This window comes from Rattus rattus, chromosome 7 (genome assembly GCF_011064425.1).
Source record: "Rattus rattus isolate New Zealand chromosome 7, Rrattus_CSIRO_v1, whole genome shotgun sequence".
Lineage (NCBI taxonomy): Eukaryota > Metazoa > Chordata > Mammalia > Rodentia > Muridae > Rattus > Rattus rattus.
In genome coordinates this window covers 51,848,767-51,876,370 of record NC_046160.1, presented here as the reverse complement: position 1 = coordinate 51,876,370, position 27,604 = coordinate 51,848,767, and the positions used below count along the sequence as shown (strand labels likewise).

The following is a 27,604-nucleotide window of genomic DNA, read 5'->3' as shown; positions in this document are numbered from 1 at the left end:
CTTGTTCTAAAATATGTTCAGGCCTCTTAATGAAAGCAAGGCAGCATATGTACATGTTCTTTTGTGTGGGGGACAATCATGGTAAAGTAGAAAAATGTCCCTCCCACCACTGAGAAGGTCATATAATCTTCACAACCTGCTAATGTAGATATTTGAGCAATTCGCATGATTACTTTGAGAAATATCCAATTAAATTTGTAATTTTAGGATGGAACTGAAAAATATCATCCTAAGTGAGGTAACCCAATCACAAAAAAACACACATGGTATGCTCTCAATGATAACTGGATATTAGCCCAAATGCTCGAATTACCCAAGATGCACAGAACACATGAAACCCAAAAAGGATGACAAAAATCTGGATGCTTCACTCCTTTAAAAGGGGAACAAGAATACCCTTAGGAGGGGATAGGGAAGCAAAGTTTAGAACAGAGACTGAAGGAACGCCCATTCAGAGCCTGCCATATACAGCCACCAAACTTGATAAGATGGATGAAGCAAAGAGGTGCAGCTGACAGGAACCGGATATTTATCTCTCCTGAGAGACACAGCCAGAATATGGCAAATACATAGGCGAATGCCAGCAACAAACCACTGAACTGAGAATGGGACCCCCCGTTGAAGGAATCAGAGAAAGGACTGAAAGAGCTGAAAGGGCTTGAGACACCATATGAACAACAATGCTAACTAACCAGAGCTTCCAGGGACTAAGCCACTACCCAAAGACTATACATGGACTGACCCTGGGCTCCAACCTCATAGGTAGCAATGAATAGCCTAGTAAGAGCACCAGTAGAAGGGGAAGCCCTTGGTTCTGCTAATACTGAACCCCCAGTGAACGGGATTGTTGGGGGGAGGGCGGTAATGGGGGGAGGATGGGGAGGGGAACACCTACATAGAAGGGGAAGGGAATGGGTTAGGGGAATGTTGGCCTGGAAACTGGGAAAGGGAATAACAATTGAAATGTAAATAAGAAATACCCATTTTAATGAAGATGGAGAAAAAAACAAACAAACAAAAAAAACAAGTAAAGTATAACAAATATCTGATAGAAGTTACACTCTCAGGGATTTCATCCTCACAGAAATCATTAATAACTTAATTTGCATGGTATTAATCTTTCTGAATAAAAAATAGTTCAAGAAATGTTCCCTATTGTTAATTGCAAGTATTTTTCATTATATTCCAGAATTTATATGCTGAAAATGGGCCATATTCACTATTTTCCATGTCTTATATTTTATTAAAAATTCTTTTGAATGTAAAAAATCAATTGGCAATTTTAGTCTGTGAAAGGCAGCAGGCTGGCTATATTAATGTTAACTCAAATTACATTCAGATTTTATTTCTTTTAACATTTGGATGGCACTGCCAAATATCAAATATAGGTAAAATCCTTTCTACGTAAATCTATATTCATTGCTTTTAGACCTTGATTTGTGACAGTTGTGATAAATGTAGATTTCCCTGTATTAATTGCATTTAAAATTATGTGGTCACTATTAATGATGCATGTGAAAAATATTCTATAATCAATTTACATTTTACATTTAGTTTACTTTCTCCCACTCCTCAGAACCCATGAACCTGGCATTCCAAGAGGGTTCTCATTTACAAGGAGAGGTCGATTGAAGAGGTTTCAGTTTCTGGTTATATGAGGAAATGATTAGCAAAAGAAACAAATGTGATTTGAGTATTTCTAGTCTATAAGATCATGGCTCACTTTGAACTTTAAATTCTTTACAACACAAGAGAGACTTAGTAACAGGAAAAGCAGACTGCCGTACTTGCTAACTTTAACACCTGGGCTACCAAAATCTGGGTTTGATGGTAATTTATTTACCTTGAAATGGTTCCTCAGGAATAGTTATATTTCTAGCTGAAAAGATAAATTAAGGGACTATCAAATGACTGAGATAATTTCTCCAGGAAAATGAAAATAATCATTTAGGGTTGATGTCCCAGGTGATCATATAAAACTGACAAGAATGCTAAACTCTCTTTTCATAGAACTTACGAATGATTGATAAATTGCCAGTCTTATTTCAGTGTTACTTAATGATGACAGCTACCTATGGCATGGCAAATTTCATCTCTAGGACAATAAATTAATTCACACAGGAAGGTTTGAAAAGTAAGTGTGCATATAAATACATATAAGTCATTAAATAAATACATATATATTTTAGTATATTTGAGAAAGCTATCAACTTTTCACAAGTTGGCCAAGAACAAAGCATGGTTTGTGAAAACTACTATGGGAATGTTACTATGTATTTCAAACTCAACTGAAGCTTAAGAACATGAGTCTTGGATTTCTCTGTTTCATTAAACCCATTTAATTTTCTTCTGAGATATGTAGCAGTGATCCTGCACCTCTCAGGATCCCCAATTCTACACAACCTACATGTAGGCAGCATGGGCTTAAATCCCAAAGCCTTGGATGGCCTCCTTTTTCATGGACAGAAGTGATAATAGACAATGCTTCCTTATGTCAAATTCAGTAGGAAAATTCCTTGTAGATGTTTGCTTCTTATAATATGTAGTTTATTATGAAATAGATTTATCTTTTTAAAGGGTAAAACCCAACATATTTTCCCCTGGAATTTATTTTAAAGTCTCACTGCACATACCATTTTTTTTCCAAAAATTCAGTATTCATTCTGTAAACTTAAATTCTCTCAAATTCATGCTTTTCATGGCAAACTCTCTTTAAACATAAACACTACACCATTCATTTCAGTTTGCACACTAGGCTGTCCAAATACAGTAATAACCGTGAGCATAAGAACAGCTTTTGCTTCTGCTGTCCCCATCACTCACTCACTTATTCTGTTCTGCCCTTCCATCATGGTGATTTTAATTTTATCAGAAATTTGGAAGTATGAGTGCTTCATTACTAGCACAATGAGCTTTCTGTTATCTTAGGTATCTCTTAAAGAGAGCATGTGCAAAGATCTTTCAGTCTCAGCATTCAAAAGACAGAAGTAGGTAACTCTTTTTGTGTTCAAGGTCAGCTTGGTCTTCATAGGAAAACCCAAGCCAGTACATGTACACACACACACACATACACACACACACACACACACACACACACACACACACACACACACATGCACATGAACACATACACATATTAAATCCTGACTATGAGACTGAAGGAATGCAGCACCATACCATGTTTTTGAGAAAGATACTAAAATATTCACTGGAAAAAAGACAGCATCTATCACAAATGTTGACTGGAAAACTGCAACTCCATAAGGAATTTACCATAAGTAAAAGAATGAAAATAATTCCACATTTCTCATCCTCTTTGAAAATAATTAGCCCTGGTAAAGCAAAGAACTCAATGAAAAATTTGAAATTCTTAAATTGCTGAAAGTAAAGGTAGGGCATGTGCTACATGGAACAGACATGGGGACAGACTATGGAACAGACAGACATGGGGACAGACTATGGAACAGACAGACATGGGGACAGACTTTTAAATAGGTCTTGAGTCACTTAAGAAATAAAACTAAAATTTACCAAACGAACCTCATGAGCCAAAATACTTCTAGACAGCAAAGGCAACAGCCTGTTACTCGAAAAAGCATGCTGCACAATGGAAGAAAATTCTTGCCAGTTCTATATATGACAATATTAATATTTGGATTAATGTCTAGAATAACAAGGAACTAAAGCTGAACAGTAAAATGGCTATAGGAAGAAATACCTTCTCAAAAGAGATAACCTGCCCAAAATATTTAAAAAGGTGTCCAAAAACTAATATTAGTCTTCAGGGAAAAACAGATTAAACATTTTTTCAGATTATCTTATTCCTGTCAGAAATGCTAACATATACAATGACAACAAATGTTGATACTGATGTTGGGAAAAGAGAGCACTTATTGATTGTTAATGTGAGTGTAATCAGCATAGAGTTTTCTGAAAAGGTTAGAAATATAACCTACTCTAACATTATTGGCCACATACCAAAAGTCTCTATATATACCTACAGAAATACTTGCCCATCCAAACTCCGTGGTGCTCTGTTCCCAATAGTCAGCAAATTGAATTAACTTATATGTCTATTGACTGATGACTGGGTATAAAAATGAAGAATTTGTATACAACACAACATTACTGAATTATAAAGAAAAAGAAAGTAATGAAATTTACAAATAAGTGGATGGAAACGGAAAAATTATACTGAACGAGGTAACCCAGACCAAGAAAAGCAAATGCTATGAGTTCTCTCATATTTGTAAATCTCACTTAGAATTTTTAGGTTTGCATATTTAACTTTAAGTACAAAGAAGCCAGGAATTTGGAAAAGTGTTGAAGTAGAAAATTCTGTAAATGGCAGGAATGATAGAATATGGACAATATGAAAATATGGAAAGGTTGCACTGGAGGTAGAAAAGTATAAATAGGAGGAGAGGTAGATGATAGAGGAGATCAGAAGGTAGCAGAACAGGGTTAACCAAACAACCTTATAACCATTTGTAAGCCAATTAAAAATGCAAATTTATAGACTGAAAAGATAGCTCAGTGTTAAAGAGCACATATTGTTTTTGTAGAGTCCCCAGAGTTGGGGGTCCCATCACTTAGTCAGGTGACATACAACCACGTGTCATTCCATCTTTAAGGGGATCCAATGTCTTCAGCCTCTGCAGGCACCCAAGGCTTTGGAAACAAACTAATCTCTTCCCATTCCTTCTGATTGTCTACCTGAACTAATGGATACCTACCACAATGTTACCACAAACTTTTATTAGAGAAAATTAGATGGAGCTAGCTCAGAGGCTTTCTTCCTGATAGCTGTCCTTCACAATGCTGGGAAAAGGCCCTTTAGAGAATGGTGGGAATTGTGAGGGTAACATCTGCTTTCTGATTGAATTAGTGACCCACTCTACAGAAGAGAATTAATGACTGCTACTGTAAACTTTGTTCAAACTCAGGACTGAAGAAGTCTTAGGTTACAGGTTCACTAAATTGACATGGCATCAAACTGCCTTCTATTACTTAGGCTTATATCCATAGGCAAATGCTTAATCTCAACATGAATCAGAAAAGCTTCTCTTTGTAATGTATGATAGTGAATACAGAGAATCAAGACTTGTCCAGGTGCTGAGAAAATGTGATTGTTATATGCTTAGCCTCAAACAGAACATTGGTATCACATCCTCTAAAGTCAGAAGACATGGTCAAAGGAGGTATGACTATAAGACATAGATAGAGAAACATCTGTAAAATGTTGACTATTGAACAATCCATTTATGACAATGACCACAAGGTTCCTGCAGCTGTCTGTATAAGTCCTGCAGAAGACTGGGCCTGTCTACAGCTAATCATGTGTTGAAGAAGAATCCATGGACCCCACTTTCCCCTGGTGTGGGCCCATCAGCTACTGATGAATTCAAGGAAGAATTTTTTACTTTCAGTTGTGTAGATATTTAGGAATCCACCTATGGAGATTGGTTGAAACCCATCAACACAAAAACAGCACTTGTTAAACTCAAGGGCTCACAAAGCAAGACAAAGAAGGCCATGGATACGATGCTATGTCTGAAGGTGTCTTTTAGGGAGGATAGAGGCTTGACAGGAATCTGAGGATGAACAGAATGTCTGCACAGTAAGAGTGATCCAAAAGTGTTTCAAACACACACACAAAAACATCACAGAACTCGTACAGGAAAAAATTAGAAACTATGTCTGGAAAGGGTAAAAGCACTTACCACCAAGCCTGACAAGCTGTGTTCGAATCTTAAGAGGATGACAAGTTTCTCCAACTTGTATCCTGACTTCCACATCATTCCAGTAAATAAATACATTGATATTTTTCTACACAAAAACAACAAAAACAAAACAATAAAACAAAGATAATACGAAATCTGCAGAAAATTGAGGATGAGCAAAGAAGATTGATTTGGTGTTTTGTGACTTAGTTACACATGCTTTATGTTGACAAATACTATAGGGACATCTTCAAACTAAGGACACGTCTCAAATCCAGTATAAAATTCTAAAATCAGTTAAGGATTTGTTTTTGAATTTACAAATACAGATAATTGAAAACATGCGTGCAAAGATGAGTAAAATTATTTGTAAATGGAAGGTTTCTCAATGAAACTTTAGCTTGTGTATTTGCTAGGCCACACAACATATTGACCATGGAGTTACTATGTTCCTTCTAGATGCAACTAAATTTACCAATTTTTGTGTGAGATATCAGCTATATTTGTGAAAAAATGCTAGACAAAAATTTGTGTTTTTTTCAAAAGAAGTCTCTAATGATAGAATATACACATTGAGAATAAGAAAAAAAAACTATGATATAACAACTGCAAAAGAAACACCAGATATTTAGAACTACATATGTTAAGGTAATCTTAAATATTGCAAGTCAAAGCCAAGTAATTCTTGACAGATGTGCAAGAGGAACTCACAGCATGTAGTTGCTGGAGAGCATAGAGAGAATTACAAACATTTATAAATATTTTGAACATATTATTTAGCCCATCTGCAGCTCTTATATATGGTTAAGTATACTTAATTACTTTCATTTATTTTTTGTACAAAAATTTCACTATACCTCACAATGTGTTTAATGGCTAGTAGCAAAATGAACTTCAAATGCTCTGACACCTTTCTCACTAAGCAATTAGTTGTTGAAGGGATGAATTTCTAAAGTTGCAATAGTAGATGAGAATAAAACGAATAAGAGGACAGTGGTCTGCAAATTTCTTGGAAACCTATGAATTTCACTAGAAGAATCTTCTAGGCCAGCTGTTATCCAAATACAACACCTTTCTTGCTATACTACAAAGGTTAAATATTCATTCTGTTCCTCTCATTAACTGTGTGGAGTTGTTGACAAAACATAGTTCATGTGTATTTTCATTATTCTTGTCCTTTAATCATTCAAAATACTTTATTGCGATGCAAGGGACTACATATACTTCGGAGTACATAAAGTCTTCTCATTTCTATGAGATCCAAATAATTTACTGCTATCAGCACAAAATCATTTTCCAAACAGTATTTAGTAAAGACATGGTCAAATGCTATAGTTTGTCCCCTGTCTCCAAGAGTCTGGTTTAAGTCAGTTGTTTCTAATAGACTTGAGTGAAAAGAACTTTTTCTCCTTGTTTTATAAATGAAGAGTCTGAACTTTGGTGATCCTTGGTAACTCCTAAAGATTATCATGCTGTAATGCAGTTCCACTCTGTGCTTAATATTGTTAATTTGTCTCAGATTAGAAAAGTACATCTCTGAATGTGTCTACGAAATATTTCTTAAGGCAGTTAAGCAATGTTAGGAAACCCATTCTAAATGGGTGGTACTATCCCCTAGGCTGGAGCCCAGGTGCAATGAAAAGAAAAAAAAAAATAGGAAATAATAAGGAAGCTCACGTTTTCTCCCTCCTTATTGGTGGCAATGAGCTGAACAGCTCTTTCCTCCTAGGGCTTCTGATATTGATCTAAAATTAATCTCTTTCTTATGTTGCTGTCAAATAAGGATGTCACAGCAGTAAAGAAATCTGGGACAGGGTCAGAATCACTACTGTGATTCTAATTCATGTCATCCCAAAGCCCTTGAAGCATGTTGTGTCCAAATTATTGTGGAAACAATTTGGAAAAGTTCCTAATGCAAAGGAGCCCTAGAATGATGAAGCAGAGAGAAACGATCCCTTGTGTTGGGAGCTTGGAAGTCCAGAGTGCTAGGCAGAAAACAATGGTAAAGTCAGCGCTCTCTGAGGGAAGATGGCTTTGAGGGAAATGGGGAAATTGATCTGTAGGAGTGAAATTTAAGGAAGCTCAGCATTTGCTTTGTAGATTGATCATTATGACATTCTTTTATTCACGTGTATAGTGGAGATTGGTAACGAAACACCTAGCAGGAAAATTCAAGTGGACTATTCTATTGAGGAGTGCGACAATATTTACATTATTTACAATATTTAGTGTGTGGCACTGCATCTTTGTAATACCAATCTAGATGGACAAAGACAGGCATGTCCTGGGAGTCAACCTAAGTGAAGCACTAAACCTGTGCTTTGGACGGAAAGCCTTCTCAAGGCAATGTGGTAGAAGTGCTTTACTGTTTTTGCATGCACTCACCTGTATACACAGACTTCTTTCATGAACACTCAAGCACACAAATATTTCCTTGTACTGTGGTGAAGTCAATTCAAAGGGAAAAATATATGAGACAGTTGTACAAAATGCAGTTTAGAATGGCTTTGTTTTTTAATTCAAAGACAGGGAACAAAGCCCACCCTGGAATTCTCATGCTTGAGAAAATGGAACAGGGGGATAATAAGCTGGAAACCAACCTGATCTACATAAAAAGTAAGCCTAAAACAAACAAAGAAAGAAAACATCAGCAAAGGAGATAACAGCTAGCTAATAGGACTAGCAGACAATAGAAAAGGTGAAGTAAATGAAATAGAAAATCTTGGTGACTAATTAGGTGTCTTGAATAGGCCATGGTTTTATGAGCTGGAAAGCAAACACAGATGCATGTGGAGTTATGAGAGAATGTGTGGGAGTCATGGTTTCTGCAAATGGATTTATCAATACCTGTGAATCACCCAGGTTGAAAGGCAGAAAGCACATGACTTTGCAGATTTGAAATAAGGTCTTGGCCACTGGGACAGTCTGTGCTCTCCTCAAAGAATTGTCCACAGTTCTGAGTAGGTGAAGGAATAATTTAAGTGAAATTTGGAGCGTCACATAAGTTTTTTCTACATTGTCTATCAGAAACAAGTATATGTGTTTGTGTTATTTCCTCTATTAAATTCTGGGTAAGAATAACTGCTTCCAATTATTAGTTATACCTCAGATTCAAATGGTATTTATTTATCTTTCCCTGTTTGAGTCACAACTTGAGTACCGATGAAACACATAGGGTGGGTCAGACAAGAGTTACAACATGTCAATTATGGTAGTTCAGGTAAATACTTTTAGATTTTTCTGTTTATCATGCCTGTTGACTATTCAGTTAAAGACGTAGAAATAGGTAGAAGATTCATGGTTTAGACTAGAAATATGAATTGGAGGATTCTACGTGGTGCTTAAGTATATTAAAATTATATATATATGGATTCCATTTATTAATAAAATAAAGCTAAAGAGTAAGAAAGGAGAAGGTATGGTGCTAAGAACATAACTTAACTGGTGAATATAGAAAGAAGAGCTAATTTCCTAAGCCTGAAATTTGAAATAGGGAGCCCCTGAGATGACTTAGCAGGTGATGGTGCTTGTCTTGGTAGCCTGATAACCTGAAAGAAACCATATAAAGGTGGGAGGAGAAAATTAACTCCCCAAAGTTGTCCTCTGTCTTTCTCATGTACACTCATCACAGATTCACATGTGTACTTGCACCTAAACACCTAATAAATAAAATTTTCGAATGTGTTAAAATGGACTCTATAGATGTGATTTTTCAACCTGTGGTGGTTCTAGACCTGTGGCTCCCAAACTTCTTTGGGGGTGGGGGTGTGTGGGATGATGTCACAGGTGAGGCAGGTGCAAGATAGAAGGAGGCCTGCCATTGGACGAGAAGGAAGGATGGGCGGGAGAAAAGTTTGAAGGAAGAGGAGACTGGAACAGAAAGGAGGAAGAGACAGGAGGGAGAGGGAGAGAAGCCGTGGCAGGAGAATATGGCGGGTGATGTTAAGATTCCACGTTGTACCTTTATAGGTTGTTATAAATGTTTTTAAGGGATGGATGTGTATTGGGCTTTGTATGTTTAGGTGGCCAATTATATCTTATCAATTGGGTCAAAGGTTATTGTGATGTGTGTTCTTTTATGTGACGGTTTGAGTGTAGGAAAGTGTGCAGCGGCTGGAGCGGAGTTGAGAATGTTGTTTCCGCCAAGATATCTAGCAGATATCTCGGGGCACTGCAGTGCCAGACCTAACAGGATAAAAGACTTTTTTTATTTTTTATATTTTTACAACAGCAGGGGTGCATCAAATGATCCTTTCACAGGGATCACATATCAGATATCTATCCTGCATATCCATTATTTATGCTACAATTCTTAACAGTAGCAAAGTTATAGTTAAGAAGTAGCAATGAAAATAATCTTATGGTTGGGGATCACCCCAGCATGATGAAGTAAATGAAATGGTGGTACAAAATATAGTAGGTTGAGAACCATTCCTGTAGATCAAGGGTCTTAGTGTTTACTGTCTATTTCTATTAAAATTATATACAGTTTGTGTATGGAATTTCTCCAGCCATTCCAATGTTCAGGAGTTAAGAAAGAAATGATGTATCATTCATTGTATCGGGTGACAAGCAGACGAATACTTCTTGACATTAAGGTCCATTGGTATTAGGGATGAGATCAAACTTTTCCAAATAATTCAATTCTGTTTTGAAAATAAAAGTTGCCATCAGTGATAGTATTCATGTTTTTGAATATTTTTTCTTGTCATATTACATTGTAATTCCAGGATGAGTTGCTTATTTTTCTTTATTAAGACAGGGTCTTCACAGGTAGTCCTGGATAGCCTACAACTCTTTATATAGGCCAGACTGGACTCAAAAAGACCAGCCTGCCTCTGGCTCTGATGTGCCATGATTAAAAGTGTGCACTGACATACCTGATGATATATTTATTTAATGTTACTATTACAAGTGAAGTCATGGCTGCCATTTATATTATTGTTATATTTAACTAGATGCAATTGAACCTAATCTTTCAGGCTAGGTGAGAGGCAGTGTGGCAAGGTGTTTAGGAAGAGAAGCTATGAGTCCATATCTTGGCTCATTCCTATATGTCTATGACTCTGTTTCTAATGTGGAGATGGTGGTGTTAGTTGTGGAAATTGTTTAAATGAGTTCATTTATGTGGAAAATTATGCTAGAGATTGAACAAACCTCAGAGTTTGCTTTTATTGAAAATTACTTTGTTAATACCTAACTCATTTGCTATTTTGAACTAAGTCAATGCAGTGTACAGGGGATGGGCAACCCATGGTTTCCTGTTATGTCACTGGCTTATCTGGGCTCTAAAGATGCTTTTTCATGGCCTGTGACCACATATGCCAAGTTATCTCCCACTTCTCTCACATACCCCTTTTCCTAGCTTGTCCCTCCTTGTTGCTCAGCCTCATGCCTATGAAGCACATGGATCCTATGGCTCCCACCATAGCCTTTGAGAGAAACACTGATCACTATATGAGGTAAGAGGACTTCTGGGCTGGTATCTTCACAGGGCAAGGAGGGAGGCTTCAGTGTGTGAAAGCCATGGAACATAGTTCTCCTTGGAATTCTTCCCTGGGCCTGAGAGGTCTGGATGTGTGTCCCTCAGGGATAAGGAATACTCTCTGGAGTTCTTGTGACAGGATGTGTAGGGACTGGAGGAGTGAGTCCAATGGCATCTTAGAACATCTAGGCAGTGATAGGCTTACAGAACATAATAATCTAGGTAGTAATATTAACAGTACCCAATGTAGTTTTCCTCAGAATTAATTATTCCTAAGGTCAACAAAGCAGGTAATAAATGTTAAAATGAACATTAAAGTGAACAAAGTGAACAAAGTTCTGGAATGGGAACAACACCACATTACTACTTTGAGGCTCTTAAATTCTGAACATTTAAGAATTACTGTGTTTTTTTTTTTTCTCATTTCTACTTGTTCACCCCCCCCCCATCTCTTCCATCTTCAGCACCTTGTATTTCCATGGCCTCTATAAACTGAAAACACAGTACGCATACTCCACTGATCAGTTCTTTCATAATCAATGAAACCAAGGTGCTCGAGCACACAGGACTGGACTTCTGATTTACATCTCATGTACTCATGTTCTTATACTCTGACTCTGCTTATTCATATTTATTTCTCTTTGTAAAATTCCAGATCTTCAAAAGTGCCATTTGTAGACCTACCTTCTCTTGAGGTCATTTGGTATGACTCCCTAAATCCATCATTTCCTTTAGACACAGCTCACCTTTCACATACATAGTTCAATCACATAATGTAGTCATTAATACATACAACTCTTCTCCTAGATGTGAATATTTAGAGAAAAGAACATGCCCTTGAGAAATATTTTGTAATAGTTTTATACCTTTTGAAAATATTTGCCTTAGCCAACACACAAGTGGTAGCTGATGCCTGTTCTAGAATAAATGTAGAAATTAAATTTCACATTGAAATTCAAGTGTATTATTTATACTCCTTCACTTAGCTTGTTTTCCTTTCTTGGATCTTCAAAAGTACTATACAGTCACAGATACAATGTAAGGCAAAAAATTGAATGGCTTGGTTTTTAACGACAAGTAATTTAATCCCTAAGCACTGTGTTCTCATTCCTAAGACAAGGCGGCTTGCACAGGTCCTCTAGTGGAAAACCACTGAGGATGTTCTAATGGATATTTCACATGAAGGGAGGATCTGGAAGAGAACAAATGATGCACAAGTGAATGGTTAACACTTTTATTTCAAAAACCAGGATTTGTACATAACACTTTCTGAGAAAATAAGTAAGATAGTTTAATTAAACAAACCCTATGTTTTAAACACAATAAGAATATATAGAAAGGTTCAAATGAGAATTTACTCAAACCTTTAAACATAATTCAATTCAATTGGCTGGTTTAAGGATGTGATTTCTGTCTTTCACAGAACAAAAGGCTTTTCTTAAATTTATTTATTATTTTTATTACATTCCACAGTCTCGATATATGCTATAAGTGCTAGAAAGGTATATCCTTTAATGTGGAATATAAGTTATGCATCGATTAACTCTTCGAGGGTTATATGTACCATAAAAATACACCGTTCCTTTCAAAACCAATCAAAAACCAGCGAACACTTACAGAAAAAGGAAAGGAACCACCGAAGAGCCCTAGCTAGTGTAGGTGGCATCGACAGTCTCAGACTTAAACAGATTCGGTCCAGGAAAAGGTACTCAGCCCCACTCTCTAATACAAGTCACGTGTACAAAGGGGAATGGATGTGTGACTCCACGGCGCTTACCATTAGACATTCTTGCCTTCAGGAGACTGCGTACAATGAACCTGTGATCAGAGAGCTCTAGAAAGGCAGCAACCACATAACCCATTCAAAGTAAAACATCTTTTCTTCTATTACAAAAACTCGATCATCACTCTCCACATCAAATACACATGACAGAGAGTGAGAAAATACACACGTGACGTTTGAAATGCTGACTGCACGTCGATATCGCCCTTCCTATTTCCTGAAAGTGTACATTTCCAGGTTTATTCTAGAATCTGTCATTTCTGTCTATGAACTGAGTGTATGGCAGTGTTTAGCAGGGTATGAAACTCTATCCTTGAGATTCTCTGTCCGTTTTAAGCTAGTGCAGCATTCATTTTCACACCACTTCACTCAGAACTTTATCACTTATTATGTCTATGATAGTTAAAAAAGGTTGACTCAACACCTCCGACACCCACATGCCTGGAAGTAAAGTTTCCATTTTGTTAAGCTAACAATCATTATTCAGTATTTTAATATGCCATAGAACTTTCCATTTAGAATTTTCCTTAAAATATATATTCTTCACATGAAGCTGTCATAAAAAAGAAGAGAATATCTTCTCTTATTTCAAAACCATCAAAGTAGATTTTAAAAAACTACTTTCCAAACCCCAGGAGTAGTGTACTCAAAGGGCAAGCACATCAGTTATCTTTTTAAAAAAAATCGAGTTTAGAAAAGTCAAAATTGATTCCCTTTTGAAGACTTACTAGGGTTATCCATGAATCCAATGGACTGAAATGTAGTGCCTACTAGCACTGGCTGTGGTCATGCAGCCATGCTAAAGTGCAGCAGGGGCCTACTACGTCAGTGACTGAAACCATTCAGGCCAGTTCTTTAGTCTTCTACTACAGTTTCCCAGATGCTGCAAATAATTCAGAAACTACTGCTGCTTTAATGTCCTCCAGAACGTGAAATTATTGTGGATTCAAAATAACATTTTGGCTCAAGGTCTACCTGCCCACTGTAGAAAAATCTCATCAATTCGTGTAAGAAATATTTATTACCGGTAACCAGAGATGCACAAAAGCAAAGGATGTGTTATGTAACATTATGTGAGTGATGCGTTTGTAGTTGTTTGGAGCATTCTTTTGGTCTAGATTACTATTCTGATGAATAACTACTTTATTATTACTATACTAGGACAACTGATTGCTGTTCTGAATTTGCAATTTTAATCATCATTTTCCTGGGTAAGCTAAATTATGTCTTAATTCTATTCAAAAGCTTTTATTTTTAAAGCAATTAAAGTTATTGTTGATGGGTATTTAGCATCCAATGTTCCAGGATGACGAGAGGAATACACTTTATACATAATCTTCCATTACAGAACACTGCTTGAGAGCAGCTATTTGACACAACAGCATTCACTTGAGTTTTCCAACGAAAGAAGTAAAATTACAGCAATTTCACTAGAAATCAATAAATCCATGCACGGGGTTGTGTTCAACAGAATCACTAACTGCTATTTGTTATTCAAAGATGAAAGAATCAATAGAAAAATAGAACTGATAAATCATTAGCACTTTAATGTAGAGCAGAGAGGAAAGCTGATAAATCATGCATTTCAGGCACTCGTTCTCCCGATGGCGTGGCGTCTGAAAACATAAATCGTGCGGTGATGAGATGCAGGTCAGTGTAACTGAACCACACTGAGACTGCCCCGAAGTATTTCGTTTCCTAGGATAGCCTCAAAGAAACACTATGAAAAGCAGCACTTGCACATTTCTTTAAATAATCAGAGACCAGACCATGCTATGCACACACCTTAAAGAGGCCTTTGTATATCCCCAAACATTTGAAATGTCATAAAGATGGGGCAGGGATGAATAACTAGTAAGAGGCTAATTGCATGCATGGTTGCTTCAATGAGCTCAGTATTGGCGCAGGTACCAATCTACCTGAAAAGGAAGCAATGCTGTCATTTACCTTCTGAAGTGCACTTAACAGATCCATTAAAAATCACAGACTTATATGGTGGGGGCACCAAATAACCATGAAATTGGCAATTGAGATTTGATTAGACTGTATGATTTACTGGTTTTGAATGGTGAACATTTTAATCCCAATGAATGGGTGATTCATTCTGGTCTCCCATTTTACTTTTCCCAAACTCATAAGAACTCTAATTCCTGATCTTTGGTGGGAGACAGATTCATTTGGCACATAGTTTAAACCGTCCATTTGGCTACTACTGTGATTATGCATTTGTCTCTAGATTCTTATGCAGAAAGGAATAAAGCTTGCTATGTTACTACAATTCCTCCTAGTAACATATTTTCTCTCGTGCTTTTGGAGTTAAAAACAAAGCTAACCAAAATAAAAATCACTTTCTAGTGTTTTAGCACAAGAAAAAATCTTATGCCTGATATTCTAACGTCCCCTGGGAAGAGTAAAGAGATTTAAAAAAGAGTATTTAGATGGAGCATGGTGTCATGGACAACTCTTTAATAAAATTTTTGAATTTAGCGTCTTCCTAAGCCACGGGTCCAACATCAAGGATGCAGTGATTTTTCTAATAGGCAAAGGATGACAGTTTGCACTTGAGGTTGTTTTAGCTGTAGTTATTACTGCTTGCCAATGACAGCAATTATATAAGAAATCTTTTCCCATCATACTTCTTTGATCTTTCGCAGGTTTTTCCTCACAGTCAGTAAATGAAAATGGCAGAAGATGCGAGGAGGAGACACAGAAACCCTGTGTGAGTGCATGCAACTAAAATACGCAGTGTCGCATCATATAAACTTCTACTTTTTTTCCATGCAAATACGCCTATAAAAACAGAGACAACAAATTTTCTAATAGCCAAATTTTACATCAGCTCAATAACAAAAACTGTGAATTCCATGATTTTGTAGGAGCAGGAGACTTGAAATGGGTCAAAGTGTTCCGTGGTACAAGTATGCTATTCAAATTTCTCCTGACGGAGGTTCATTCCTTGCTTCGGTTTCTTGTTCTTTTGATGAGGGAGCAGAATAATCCAGTTTTGGGTGGAGGTCCCATCAGCATTGGGGCCTGGTTCTTGTGTGTAATTTTTATCTAGGAAAGAGAAAAAGTGATATCAAGACAAAAGACCAAGTTCTGAGATCCTCTGCTGCTGTGTTTCATGAGTAACACAAATGACACAAAGTTAAAATTCAATCTCAGAGATTTCGAAAATATTGAAGGGAGACTGTGGCATACATTTAAATAATACTGACATGTGGTCATGATTTTAATATGGTCTTATATCTAACTCACTAGTCCAGTCTCCCCGACCTCTTAATTTAGATTGCATGATTACCCAGTGTCATGTCATAACCATTAGTCACATATTATCGAAACAAGAAAAGATGCCCTGTGACCGTATCCAGTCCGAGACCCAGTGTTAGGGGACACTTAGCATTAGGCAAACCTTATTTATCTTTTTAATCACATTGTTTCTCTCTTTCAGCACGAGCTGCAAGGCTTCATTTCCAAACAATCATTAAGAATGAAAGTCAAAAGTTAACATGCATGAAAGGTCAGAAATTATCTTTCTAATTTGTTAATTAATTGGTAATACAATAGAATCAGATACTGAGAAGTCTGCTTAAGACACTCAGAGGCACTGTTCTAAAGCCACTCATGTTGATTTCTGTGGTATAAAACCACGAATCACCTTAAATGAGACAACCTTAAAGTAGATTATGTCTGCAATTTTCTCTAATTCAACTCTAAATTAGAGAAGACATTTTATGAATATATGCTATGCTCAAAGCTAATTGAAAGCAATTATCAAAGTGGCATTTTGTCTGTGACTTTAAGATACATTGTAAGATAATAAATGATTCTCATTATGTAATAAAAAGGTCACATCTTGCCTTAGGCTATGAGTTTTTCAAAAGCAATCTGAGACATTTTCTTTAGCGAACTGCGACTAATACAAGAGCCATCGCTTATTAAATATCAGTTGTCACCTGTGCAGCATCCGCACTAGAGATGAGCATTCCTTTCAAAAAGAAACACCACCTCATTAAAAGCTGGAAAAATATATCTCTGAAAGTGCATACCTGACATTTTCAAGCTAAAATAAATCTCCTTCACTTGTCATTCACTAATAGCAATGAAGCAAAAAAATAAAAAAAAATAAAAATAAAATAGATGTTTGTCACATGAATCACATCATTAAATCAGGATTAGAACTTTTGGGAAATGGAAATTCATAGTCTAGAAAGACAGAAGTACATTTAAAACACTCAAATGAACAAAAGTCTTTAAAAGCAGACTATTATGGAAAGATACATACTTTTAAAAAATATAAATACATTGTATTTTTAAAGGCTGATAACCTAAGCCAGTTCCAAACTTACTTCCTTTTTTTTTTTTTTTTTGGTTTTTAATTCCAAATGTTTTCATTTCTTTAAATGTATGGTCAATATTATAAAATTCATTTAAATTTGTATAGAACCTGGAGAAGATACAGAGTAAATCACTATCCTCTGCTGATGTAAGTTTATGTGAAAGTGGTGAGATGCAGAAAATTGGCCAGTGGACTCTTGTACAGGTAGACCACATTTGACCAGGAGGCCTTGGAGTGGCTCCAAGGCCCTGCGTGAGCCTCGTGCTCTGTGGACACCCTATCAGACAGTGACTCCGTATAATCAGAGCACTGATCAGACAGCTATGCTTGCACAAGCTCCCAGGGACAAACCCAGCAGTCACAGCTCAGTTCTTGGTGGTTCTTTCCATTCACTTCCCTGTGTACACACAGAAGGAAAAGGACAGAACAGCCTGTACTGAGAGGCTCGGCCGGCACCGCTTCTGAACATCATCTCCAGAAGGCAAGAAACTGTGTGTAGAGGAGCTGCAGGACTCCTCTGATGACCCGACTGTGGAGCAGAACTGATTTGTGTAGCAAGCACAAAGTATTAGTTCTGTCATTTTGATTTTATAAAAATAAACTGTGCTGTGTGAGAAACTAAAACACAGTTACAAACACCATGCTTTTTTTTTAACATGGCCGTGTGCTTTCTAAACCTGAGAAGAACGGGCTGTGGAGCTAGATACAAACCCAATTGAGCAGAGAAGTGACATCTGGCAGGTGATAACCTATCAGCAATGGCTTGGGTTGACTTGGGACAGTCTACGACCAAACCCTTGGAGCAGAGATTGAAGGAAAGGTCATTCAGAGCTTGCCTCACCTGGGGATACAGCCAATATATGCATATATACATACAGCCACGAAAACTAGATAATATCTATGAAGCCAAGAGGTACATGATGACAGGAGCCTGATTTAGCTGTCTCCTGAGAGCACAGCCAGAGCATGAGAAATACAGAGGCAAATGCTAGCAGCAAACCATTGAACTGAGAATGGAATCCCCATTGGAGGAATTAGAGAAAGGATTGAAGGAGCTGAAGGGGCTTGCAACTCCATAAGAACAACAATACCAACCAACCAATGCTCCCAGGGACTAAACCACTACCCAAAGACTACACATGGACAGACCCATGGCTCCAGCTGTATATGTAGCTGAGGATGGCCTTGTTGGGTACCAATGCCAAGGCTGAACCCCCCAGTGCAGGGGAATGTCTGGGAGGGAGGAGGGAAGGAGGAACACCCCTATAGAAGGAGGGGAGGAAGATGGGATAGGGCCTTGTGGCAGGGAAACAGGGAAAGGGAATAACATTTGAAATGCAAATAAAAATAGTCAATAAAAAATTAAAAAATAAACTTTTAACGAACTTAAAAAAAGGTAAAACCTAAGGTAGATGGAGCTGAAGATCACCAGAAAGAAGCTGTGGCTGGTTAAATTGATAGAAGGACCAGTATCAATTGGTCATCTCCCACTTCACCACCTGATAGAAATTTCTCACCAAGAGTCTAATTACTGTATAATGCTAATTAGATTATCTTGTAAAACTAGTCAATACAAGAGCTTATGAAACTGAAAACAATCCCATCTGGTATCTTCTCCCTGCTGCTCTTCAGGGACAGAGGATGTTAGGAAGTGCATCAGGACACAATGGTCAGAATAGCAACAAAAAAAAATCTGGAAAGAAAAAATGAAGGACCAATAAATATTCAATTGACATAAAATACAGGGAAATCAAGAAATGGTGATACTCTTTTGCTGTACTATGGTGCTACAGTCACCCCATGGTACAGCATGGTACCCCATGGTAGTCTTCTAAACTACTCTTTGAAGACTCTGTCCTTGGTCTTAACTGCTTATGAAGTATGTCACATGATTAGGGAGGATATGTCTTTAGCTCAGCATGAACTATCCTAAATTCAAATCACAAAATATTCAACTAAGAACAATGTATCCAGTCTTGGTAACCCTTGGGCAAAACTCCTGCTAACCTTTGAATCCAGGCTTCAGCCTTGCAAATACTACAGCGTTCTTAAGGGTAATCTAGAGCTTCTTGAGGAAGGAAATAAAATGGGAGTCTCTCTCAGATTTCTTTGATTCAAAAATGATGAGGATGGTGAAGTGGGGTTCTGGGCCGGTCAGGAAGTAGGTGCTCTGGAATTTGCCATCATAGGAGTGGACGACTTTCTCTAAGCTTTCCAGGTCGGATGCTCAGTCTGTCATTAGACTGATGCATGACGGGCCTGTCACTGGGAAGAATCACCACAGCTGGGTACTGGTCCACTTCCTTAGAGGCCTCTTGGTAGGAATGTGGGTAGTGGTAGCCATGACCCTGAAATCTCTCTGAGCCCCGGTTGTCAAAAATTAAGGACACGTTGGCAACGTCATATTTTCTGATAAAACTGGAGATCTTTTTAAAGGGGTCCGGGTTCACCTTGGCAGTCAGAGTTTTCATTTCATTGTGGAAGTGGAAGCAAAACTTGGCAACGAGCATAGTTTCATCAGCCAAAGGAAAAGGTGTGGGGGCTGTACAGCCTTCTGAGACTGCCCCCCCCAAACAGGTATTTCCTGGTCTCCCGCTGTTTCTCAAAAGTCTGGCCCCAGCTCTGAAGCTTTGTGTGAGCACTGGGCAAAGTAACCAGGGAAAGAAGGAATTTCCACTCTGAGATCTGGGCCTGCGCCTTGAGGAAATGATTCAGCAAACCAGAGGGCTGAGCTTTAAGTCTTAAGGATGGTATCCAAGGTACTGACCATCTCTTCGGTGTTGATGAACTTCTGTGAGCTGAGGGCATACATCCTTTCATAGACTGCAATCTCCATCCCAGCCGGAACAAAAGAAACAAGCTGAGGTACTCTGACAGGTCGGGGAGAAGCTCCTCCACATGAGGAGCCGTTCCACTCACCCTGGGCCCCTTGGCCAGCCACCACTTTATTTAGTTCCTTATTCAGGAAAGTGTAGATGGTGTGGATGGAGTCCTAAATTCTGCCTCGGGTAGGTGAGGCTGTAGTAGACCTTCTTGGCCGTGGCCAGGTGAACCAAGGCTGCCAGGCGCAAAAGCCAGCTCCCACCCCCACCCCCACCCCCTGCCCAGCGCACTCTTGTTGGCCTCTCCTTCCTTCTCCACGTTGTCCTTGGCTTTGTCTTAAGAGAAGATACCCAGGTGAGAGAACGTTTCCAGCACCACCTGGTCCACCGGTTAGTGGGATAGACTCCCCCACGCTACCTGCATGCCAGCTTAGTCCCAAACTTTCTGGATGCTGACTTTATTTTATTTTTATTCTCTATGACGCGAGAAATTGCGTCAGTTAAGGTGTCAAAATACCCCGTACCTATGTAGATTAAAAATGATCTCTATCAATCTTTCCCTTCTTAATTCAGGTTTCTATCACACTGAAAATTAAACAAATTGATTGACTTCTATTTTTATTAGTTTGTTCTTTGACAATTTGATAAATCCTTATCTTCTCCCCAACCCACTAACATTTCTCTTCATCTCATCTGGTCTCCATCTTACTTCCAGGTTGTTGTTGTGATTGTTGTGTGACCCAGTGGGTTCTCCATCGACCACTTAGGGAAATATAGGTGTGAAGCTAGCTACTGGAGCATCAGTAACTCATCAGCAACCCCCTCACAGAAGACAGTGACCTCCTCTTCTCTAGCACCACTGGGTTGCTATTAGCTCTCATGTAGGGAAGAGATTCAAGATCCTCTTCCGTCTCTGACTGAATGTTTACTGGCTCATTTTAACTTTGACTTCTTTAGATGGGATCTCAGACAGTAACATTCATCATTTACTCACTTGGTAGAAATTATACTACTCTTCTTTACTTCAGACAGTGCACCAATAAATTAGAATAAATACATAATGTGCAATCATTGCTTTCAAGGAATTATAATACTCTACAAAAGAAAAAGTCAGAAGCATCTACGATAACTTTCTAAGTGCTGAAATAGGGAACTAAGCAGAAAGGGACTATTTTTCAGTTCTGAAATTGAACTATTTTATGCAAAATGTTATTTGTAAATGAGCACCTAAGGAAGTAGTTATCATATATTACTTATATGATGACTTTATCTCTAGATCAAAATAAACAGTGAACAAAATAAGAACATATATTTTGTATTTGCAGTCGTCCAGGGTCTACATATGCTATCAGTTATAATAGGATAGGGTCATTTTGGAAAGTGAGATAATTATTGGGTCTAACTGAAAGTCTGTATGGAGAAAAATGAAAACAGATCCATATTTGTCACCTTCCACAACACTCAAGTGCAGTGGATCAAGGACCTCAACATAAAACCAGATACACTCAATCTAATAGAAGAGAAAGTGGGAAAGAGCCTTGAACTCATTGTCACAGGGGGAAATTTTCTAAACAGAACTCCAATGTCTCATGCTCTAAGATCAAGAATTGATAAATGGGACCTCATGAAACTTGAAAGCTTCTGTAAGGCAAAGGACACTGTCAATAGAACAAATGGGCAACCTACAGACTGGGGAAAAAATCTTTACTAACCCCATATCCTATAGAGGGCTCATATCCAAAATATATAAAGAACTCAAGAAGCTAACCATCAAAAAACCAAACAACCCAATCAAAAAATGGGGTATAGAACTAAAGAGAGAATTCACAACAGAGGAATCTTGAATGGCTGGCAAACACCTAAAGAAATGTTCAAAGTCCTTAGTGATCAGATAAATGCAAATCAAAACGACCCTTAGATTCCACCTCACACCAGTCAGAATGGCTAAGATCAAAAACTCAGGTGAAAAACACATGTTGGAGAGGATGTGGAGAAAGAGGGACATTCCTCCATTGCTGGTGGGATTGTAAACTTGTAAAACTGCCCTGGAAATCAATCTGGAGATTCCTTAGTAAATTTGAAATAGATCTACCTGAAGATCTAACTGTACCACCACTGGGCATATACCCAAAAGATGCCCCACCATGCCACAGGAGCATGTGTTCTACTATGTTCCTAGCAGCCTTGTTTGTGATAGCCAGAAGCTGGAAAAAACTAGTGTTCCACAACCAAAGAATGGATACAGAAAATATGGTTCATTTACACAATAGAATACTACTCAGCTATTAAGAAAGAGGACATCCTAAGTCTTACATGCAAATGGATGGAACTAGAAAATATCCTCCTGAGTGAGGTAACTCAGACCCAAAAGGACATGCAAGGTATGTACACATTAATAAGTGGATGTTAGTCAAAAAAAGTACAGAATACCCAGGATACAGTCCACAGAACTTAAAAAGGCTAACAAGTCGAAGGACCCAAGTGAGGATGCTTCAACCCATTTGGGAGGAAGAAGAAAGCAATTGCAGGAGGTGGTAGGGAGGGTCCTGAGTAGGAAAGGGGACAGGGAGGGGAGGAGGGGAATGTGATCAGGTATTGGGTCGGGGTAAAGCAATGAAGCCCTGAGGGCCAGCAGAAAGAATAGAGATAGTCAACCTTGGGAGGTAGGAGGTAGGGAGACCCTCCAGAATGTACCACAGACCTGGGAGGGGAGAGACTCTCCTGATTCAAAGGGCGGGACCTTAGATGAAATGTCTTACAGTGGGGAGAGGGAACTTGTGGTTCCCTCCTCCAGCAGAGAGACAACATCAAGTGAGGGGTGGGGTTGCCATCCCACAGTCAAAAACTCTTTTCCCTAATTGTTCCTGTTGGAAAGAGCTTCATGGACAAAAGTGGAGAAGAACCTGAAGAAAAGCAGTTCCATCAACAGGCCGAAACTGAGAATCAGATCAAGGGGGGCCCCAAGGTCTGAAAGGTTATGGAGTCCTCAGTAAAAGGAGCCTATCATGACTGCCCTCTAAAAGACCCACCAAGCAGGTGACTCAGAGGTTAAGAGCACTGACTGCTCTACCACAGGTCCTGAGTTCAATTCCCAGCAACCACATGATGGCTCACAACCATGTGTAATGGGATCTGATGCCTTCTGGTGTATCTGAAGACAGCTATAGTGTACTCACATATATAAAATAAATAAATCTCTTTTTAAAAAGAGTCAGATGCAGATATTTACACCCAACCAATGGACAGAAGCTGGTGACCCATGTGGTTGAATTAGGAGGAGCTGGAAGAAGGAGGAGGAGGGCGACCCTGTAGGAGGACCGGCAGTCTCAATTAACCTGGACACCCCCAAGATCTCTCAGACACTGGACCATCAGCCATGCAGCATACACCAGCTGATATGTGGCCCCCAAACATGTATACCAGTGGACTGCTGGGTCTGAGTTCAGTCAGAGAAGATGTACCTAACCCTCAAGAGACTGGAGGCCCCACGGAGTGGGGTGGTCTGCTGGAGTTGGGTTTGAGGACATCCTGGTGGAGAGGAGGGGGGAGGTATGGGATGGGGAACAGTCAGAGGATGGACCAGGAAGGGGATACATTCTAGAGCATAAAAAAGTTTAAATAATATTAAAAACAAGATTGATTTTATAAGAAATCTTTCTAGTCACATAAAATCATCTTCAGTTTAGATGAAGAACAGCCAATAGTCCACAAGGTGAACCTCTCTGAGCCTTTCATATTGGACATCATTTGAAAAAAATAAATCTTTGTTCTTATTCTGTTAAAAATAACATATCTAACTCTGTGCTTTTGATATTATGAGGCCCTAATGCTCAGATCACATTTTCAGCTTAGAAGAAGTATATGAACCTGTTTTGTTTATGCAATTATCTATAACATGTCCTCTTGCTGTTTGCTATTTCCTGTGGTCATTGTGCACAATTTGTTTTTAAATTATAACTTTATTTCTATAAAAAATGAAATGAGAAATAATTGGTTATATTTTTCTTGCACTCAAACTTTCTAACACAGCATACAGCATTTCATTGGATAATTATGTGTTTTTGTACTTAGCTGAAGTAAACACAATCCTATTAAGATGTAGCTTCATGAAGACAGAAAAACATTGTTATAAAATGTGGAAGGTAACAAATACTGTTCTCAAAGGATGGGATTCTATTCTATAAAACTACAGCAGCAGAAGAAAGGCATTTCTACTGAGCTAAGCATAGGTATGTGCCCATAATTGTAGTACCTAGGGGATCAAGGCAGGAGGATGATGGCTAGATAGAGTGTCAAATAAAAAGCAAAAACGAAGCAAAAAAATGAAGAAAGGCATTTCCACTGATCCAAGTATAAAGGTGGTAGTATATGGCTGTAATTACAGCCCTTAGGAGTCTGAGGCAGGAGGATAGCCAGATAGACCCAGTCTAAAACAAAACAAAGTAAAAAATTCCATATGGAAACTAGGAGGAAGGGTGAAAGGCAAAGGAAGAGAAACAGGGAAACAGAAAGAGATGTCTATCTATCTATCTATCTATCTATCTATCTATCTATCATCTATCTACCGTCTATCTATATCTATATATCTATCTATCCATCATCTATCTATATCTATATATCTATGTATATACTATATCTACTTATCTACAGGGGGGAGAGAGAGAGAGACAGAGAGAGAGAGAGACAGAGAGAGAGAGAGAGAGACAGAGAGAGAGAGACAGAGAGAGAGAGAGAGACAGAGAGACAGAGAGACAGAGAGGCAGAGATCAACTCTATAACTGGGAACAACACTTCTACTAGATTTCACATTTTATCAAATGGAAGTCCCAATATCCAGAATGAGTTACTTCTTTTTGTGTTATTGGCCAATAGCAATCCCAGAGAACCCCAAATGTTATAAGCTATTGCTGTTTCTCTTGGCTACCCTCCAAAACCTGATGGTAACTCTGATGGCACATACAGGAGTCATAAATTAAGAATAGAGCACATACATACACAGTTTCTACAGAGTGAGTAAAAATTGTAAAGCAGATTAGCAAAATATATAAAGATTTACTAAGATTTATTGTAACAGGGTTCCTGTTAAGGGCTTTGCTCAAACTGTTGGATACTGCTTGCTCTTCCACAGTTTTTTGAGTTGTTCTCAACTAAAAGCCATTTATTTGAAAATAAACAGTAAAGTATAGAGTTGAAGTATGAATTTTGTAAGTTGTAAAAGAAGTTTATACTTTCCTGGTTCAAAGCGGAAGGTGAACAGGGTCTCTTCACCTTAGGCCATAGTGCTTTCTCTAAAGACTTAGTGGTGCCAAAGGAAAGTAAAAAAGAAAAGAGGTGAGCCTTCTTTCATATATTTTCTGAACATTCTTTTTTTTTTTTTTTTTTTTTTTTTGGCTCCGGTCCCTAGTAAATGTTTTCCTATGAAAAAGTATGCTTATGTAATCTGTACACTGGCTATTCCCTAGAGGCATATCTGCTTATCTAAACTCTTAAAGCATTCTGTTAGGCCTGGAACAAAGATGGACTTTCCTTCTTCACAAAGTCATATATTGCTACTGTTTCAAGCTTGAACATACCCTAAAGGCATCAAAGGTTTATTCCTGTAGCTGGTGGTGCTGTTGGAGTCAGTGGCGCAGTAGGAGGTGGAGCCTTGTGGAAGGAAGCTAGGTCATTGGCAGCGTTCTCGTAGGGTGATGTTTAAATACTTGGTCCCTCTGCTCTTCTTTGTTTCTTGGCTGCTTTCTCTGCCTGATGTTAGCTCTCTGGTGTTCTGTACCACCACAGACCCAAAGCAACAGGACCAGGAGCTGAGGGCTCTAGGTTCAGAAACCGTACACCTTTCCTTCCTATGAATTATTTTTCTTGAGTATTTTCTCAAACTGAAAGAAAGATTGCTGGCAGACCTACCTTGAAAAGACCAATGCTTTCTATGATTTTACTTTTTCTGTATCTGATTTTATTCTCCCAGGAAACGTAAGATGTGTCAACATTTTTATTTCATATTAAAGACCAAATAAAGACTTGGTTTCTGTAACCTGTGTAACATATTAATTTGTAAATACAAGAGTAGAGTTTGAGCACGGCCCCTCCCTGATTTCACCTTGATAACTACCCCCTCTGTACCTTGCTACTAGATGTTTACCTGAAAAGCTGCTCCTTTCTTATGATACCCAACGTGCAACAGTAGGGCATTGTATCTCTCTCTCTCTCTCTCTCTCTCTCTCTCTCTCTCTCTCTCTCTCTCTTTCTGTGTGTGTGTGAAACGAACATTGTTCTGGAAAGATACTGCAGGGAAGCAATGTCTATTTGTCATGGTATAAAACTATGGCATATGAGTAAATCTTCATTTTGTTCTCATCAGAATATGTGCCAGATGTGAGGCAGGGCAATTAGCAGGCAGGTCAAGGCAGTGATCCACTCAAAAAGTAGAACACATTTTAGTTGCTGGAGAGACAACTAGATTGGGCAGATTCAATAGATGCTAAGAAGACACGGCCTATGGAACATGGCAATTTGGCTGGGCTGAGCAATGGAAAAGAGGAAGGCACTAATAGCTTTTCTATGCTTTTCCATTTGAATTGCCTGGTGTGAAATGATAGAACGAAAGGTACTTTTGGCATTGATGACAATTTGGAAGTTGGTGATGTCAGTGCAGGGTGTGACAGTCTGCAGGAGAGGTCCAATGTCTTTGTGAGTATATTGTTCAGAAGGCATATGTAGATTTAGTGTACCCATAATAACAGGAGAATAGAGTACTGACACAATAGTGAGAAAGAAATGTAGGTACATGATTTTTTAGAAAGGAGAATATTGATGTTTAATATTGCAGTAAGAGAATGACATTCTGTGAAAAGTATACCATAACCACCAGAGCAGTAGGTATACATGCTAAAAGGAGGTGTTATCATATTCAATTTTTAATATGTCTTCAATACGGTCTAATCCTTGTCTATTAAGTAGGGTGTAACTTCCAAACCACATGCATTTGAAGGACATGGATGCTGAAATTTGTTACAATCAATGGTCTATATACAATGTATTAAAATGTTCAGCCTAATTCTAAATATTTAAATTATGTTTGAGAGCTATGTGTCGCAGGATGTTTACACATATGTGTACATAATTGTGTGACTGGCAAATGTCCACATTTCTGTGGAGGGCTAGATGGTAAATGCTGCTGGCTTTTAGCTTCTTTTCTATAACTTCACACCTGGTGACTCAAATTTAGAGGCATAGAAGATGTACAAGCACTTTCCTCCTCTTCAGTACCCACCAAAATTAAATCACCGTGATCCGCAAGCTTTGCCCCCTTGGCATCTAGTGAATGTTCCTTTGCTAAATTCAATTTGGTACTACCAAACAGTGTAAATGGTAAATGCTTGTAGCTGCTATAGTTCAGTGTAGTTTTTGGACTATGTGAAAATAAATAAGAATGATTGTTCTAATAAGTCTTTA

General features: G+C 38.3%; 1 protein-coding gene and 1 pseudogene across 1 annotated transcript in view; both read right to left on the bottom strand.

The window, feature by feature from the left end:
• Positions 1 to 12,426: 12,426 nt before the first annotated feature.
• Dgkb (diacylglycerol kinase beta) overlaps positions 12,427 to 27,604 on the bottom strand; it is a 714,793-nt gene continuing 699,615 nt past the window's right edge. Inside the window, exon 26 of the mRNA XM_032907661.1 lies at positions 12,427 to 16,048. Coding sequence (XP_032763552.1) covers positions 15,941 to 16,048 — 108 coding nt within the window. The 3' untranslated portion in view covers positions 12,427 to 15,940. The remainder of the gene's footprint in view (positions 16,049 to 27,604) is intronic.
• On the bottom strand, positions 19,333 to 26,863 carry LOC116905560 (annotated as a pseudogene).